Raw genomic sequence first — 2865 nt, 5'->3', positions numbered from 1 at the left:
GGCACATGCGGAAAATAAACAAAAAATGATCGGATGGCCGAGTTGGTCTAAGGCGCCAGATTAAGGCTCTGGTCCGAAAGGGCGTGGGTTCAAATCCCACTCCGGTCAAAAGTTATTCTTTTTTTTTCTGAAAAACATAGAAAACTAAGAGACAATTTTTTTCCTTTTAAAATCAAGAGTGCATCGATGCGCATCAGAGACATGCATTTACCAGCTACGAAGTCAAATTGCCACGATTTACTTCTGCTTCATACAAGGATCAAACCGCTCACATGCCGTCAAACCAAAGAATGGTTTAGATCGACTAAAAAAGGTAGAAAAAGGTTCTGATAGCACATACCCACACACTACAGCAGAAAAGCATTTCCTATCTTCAAGACCGGGTGGCCATGCCGTTCTCAGTCTTGAACAAAGATGCATAACGAAACAGAAGATGGGGGAAATGAAGCAAGAAGAGACCGTCGGCGTCGGCGACAAAGGAAGGAGTTAGGCTTGAGCCTGCGGAGGCGCCTGGGCATGGTGCAACCGGGACCAGAGGACCCAGAGCAGCCCGACCGCCGACGCCGCAGCGAGAGCCCCGCCGGCACATGCCGTCCCGTCGGCGGCGAGCTGGTACGACGCGCACACGGGCGTGGCGACGAGGTCCACGATTAGCGCGGAGGACGCCGCTCCGACGGCGACAAACGTGATCAGCCACTGGAGCACGATCAGGACGACCAGGAGCGTGACATCGGCCGGCGGGGGCGGCGGCTGCTGCTGCTGCTCGTACTTTAGCCAGCACGACTCGACCAGCAGCAGCAACGCACCAACTGGGACGGCCAGCAGCAGCAGCAGCATGCATAACCTCCTGAAAATTTCGAATAGTTTGTCATGCATTTGGTATGACGAGAGCCAGCCGTTGATCCATCAGCGAAACTACATACTAGAAAGATTATACGGTGGAAATGTGCTTAACTGGTGTGGGTCCTCGAGCGTGAACTGGATCACCCCGGGGACGCACTCCTCCGCGAGGACGGCCAAGACAAGCGCCGTGACGTCGAGGGCGAGGCTGCCGCCGCCGCAGACGACGATGAACCACCCTGCTGCAGCCATATGAACGAACCTAGCTGGAAGCGAGTGTGAGTCTGTGAGATGGCGAACGCGACACTTTCCACCCTTGCTTGCAGGCTTGGTTACAAGTTGTTGGCAAACACATGGATCGCTTGGCTGTCGAGCCCTCTTGAAGCCCCGGGTGCTGAGGGGTTTCCTTTCTTGGCTCCTGGGTGTTTTCAAGCCATGCACCTCTGCTCACCTTGATCCGGAATACATGACAACGTACATGATGGTTAGTGGGCTGGACTAGCCGGTAGAACAAATCTAGCTATGACCACTGCCACACTTATTGTCACCTTTCGCTCTTTTCTTTACCTTGCACACTATACATCTATACTGAACGTTTGTGAGCTGCACACGGTGTAATTGTGTGAACATATGGAAGTCAATGTCAGTTACCTTGTTCAGTCGTTTTGGATCATTGATATTTCTGAAGCACGGCACTCCGCAGTTTCCTTTACCCCGGCCCAAAGCAAAGCCGTGGAGGTCGATTCATCCATTTTTACCTTTGTGCAACCAGCGTCCCATGCGAGCAACAAGATTTTTTTCAGAAAAGTTTGACTTCATTATTTCATTTTTCTCTAGAAACTCCGCACAATGATCAAGTGACAACTTTCAGATTTCCTCGGTGAAGCGATCCACCACTAGGCATGGACACCAAGGATCTACGGTAGCGAATGAACTTCTGTTAGCTCCACCTATGATAAAATGGTGACCAGATGTTTCAGAATTAGAAGAGAGCATCGAACATATAATAAACACGGGGAACTAGAGCAAAGTCTACCCCCTTGATAGCCGCCGACGAGTCCGTGGATTTGCCTCCTCACTGCATGTCACCCTGGCGGCTAGTGGCGACTTTGTGCCTCAGCTCTGGCTAGTAGATAGGTTATGATTTAGTCCTCACAGGAGCGGCGTTCGGACGGATGGTGATGCTTAATATTCAAGGTTGATCTTCCAGGCTCTGATCCTCCTCGAGTTCATTCGTCGGGGATGGATTAGACAGAGATCCGGTGTAAATTTACACCAGCTCCTAAGGGCGACGAGGTTATGGTTTCTCACCGTGTGTATGAGACGGACATAATTTGTATCAAATTCTTTGATCGATGCAAGAGGGTTCAACGATGACCGTTACAGTCCCCAGACGTTGGTCTAAGGGGCACGTGCACGAAGACTGCTCGCCTGTCATTCAGAAGGTCATACCGGCGAGGCCGCCGCGTCACCATATCACTATTCCAGTGCCGATCTCGCTGCCTTCTTATGTTGACACCTACCTTAGTCGCGCATGCGAGTCTTCCCTTGCGTGGACACCTTCTCATGCCACCAAGTTGGACCTCGCTTGCACCCAGATGACGAGGAAACAAGCACCGCCGGCGCCAGATCTAGAAACTACGGGGCGGGGGGAGGGTAGACAGAATATCATAAGTAGGTGGAAGGAGGCCGAAATTTTGTATTGGGTGGGTAGGAAATTGGGTCAACGGCGTCTCATATTTGTTGTGTCCTTATATGATACTTGTTGTTGAGTATATGTGTTATGTGCATATTGTATATTGGGCCCGCCTCCTAGTTCTTTGTATAGTTGAGGTCCATGGCCCACCTTTGTACATTATATATACTTGCCTATGCACGAAGAGCAATACATCGTGCAATTACCACATTTTACATGGTATCAGTTTTTAGGTTTTTATTCTCGTCTTCCGCTGCCACCGCCGCCGCCGCGCGCTCCTCCCGCGCCGCCGCCGCCGCCACCGCCCCGCCGCCGCTCGCGCGCTCCTT

The 2865-nt window shown here is 51.5% G+C and overlaps 1 protein-coding gene and 1 non-coding gene across 2 annotated transcripts; one reads left to right on the top strand and one right to left on the bottom strand.

Annotated features, from left to right (window-relative positions):
• Positions 1-27: 27 nt before the first annotated feature.
• Positions 28-108, top strand: TRNAL-AAG. The gene has a single exon. It is a non-coding gene; the product is annotated as a tRNA-Leu (tRNA).
• Positions 109-486: 378 nt separating this feature from the next.
• On the bottom strand, positions 487-1257 carry LOC119347646. Its single transcript, XM_037616240.1, has 2 exons — positions 956-1257; positions 487-847 (listed from the first exon to the last, which is right to left on the bottom strand). Exons 1-2 carry the CDS (start codon positions 1090-1092, stop codon positions 487-489), a joined length of 498 nt encoding a protein of 165 aa, XP_037472137.1. The 5' UTR covers positions 1093-1257.
• Between the last annotated feature and the right edge of the window lie 1608 nt (positions 1258-2865).

The sequence above is a fragment of the Triticum dicoccoides genome, unplaced genomic scaffold (genome assembly GCF_002162155.2).
Source record: "Triticum dicoccoides isolate Atlit2015 ecotype Zavitan unplaced genomic scaffold, WEW_v2.0 scaffold71579, whole genome shotgun sequence".
In the NCBI taxonomy this organism is placed as follows: domain Eukaryota; kingdom Viridiplantae; phylum Streptophyta; class Magnoliopsida; order Poales; family Poaceae; genus Triticum; species Triticum dicoccoides.
The sequence above is the reverse complement of the archived record's forward strand: the minus strand, read 5'-3'. Positions and strand labels throughout refer to the sequence as shown.

Coding starts and splice junctions, on each gene's coding strand:
- LOC119347646 (XM_037616240.1), bottom strand. CDS start 1,092: ATGGCTGCAGCAGGGTGGTTCATCGTCGTCTGCGGCGGCGGCAGCCTC. Junction 848..955: donor ACGCTCGAGGACCCACACCA/GTTAAGCACATT, acceptor CGAAATTTTCAG/GAGGTTATGCATGCTGCTGC.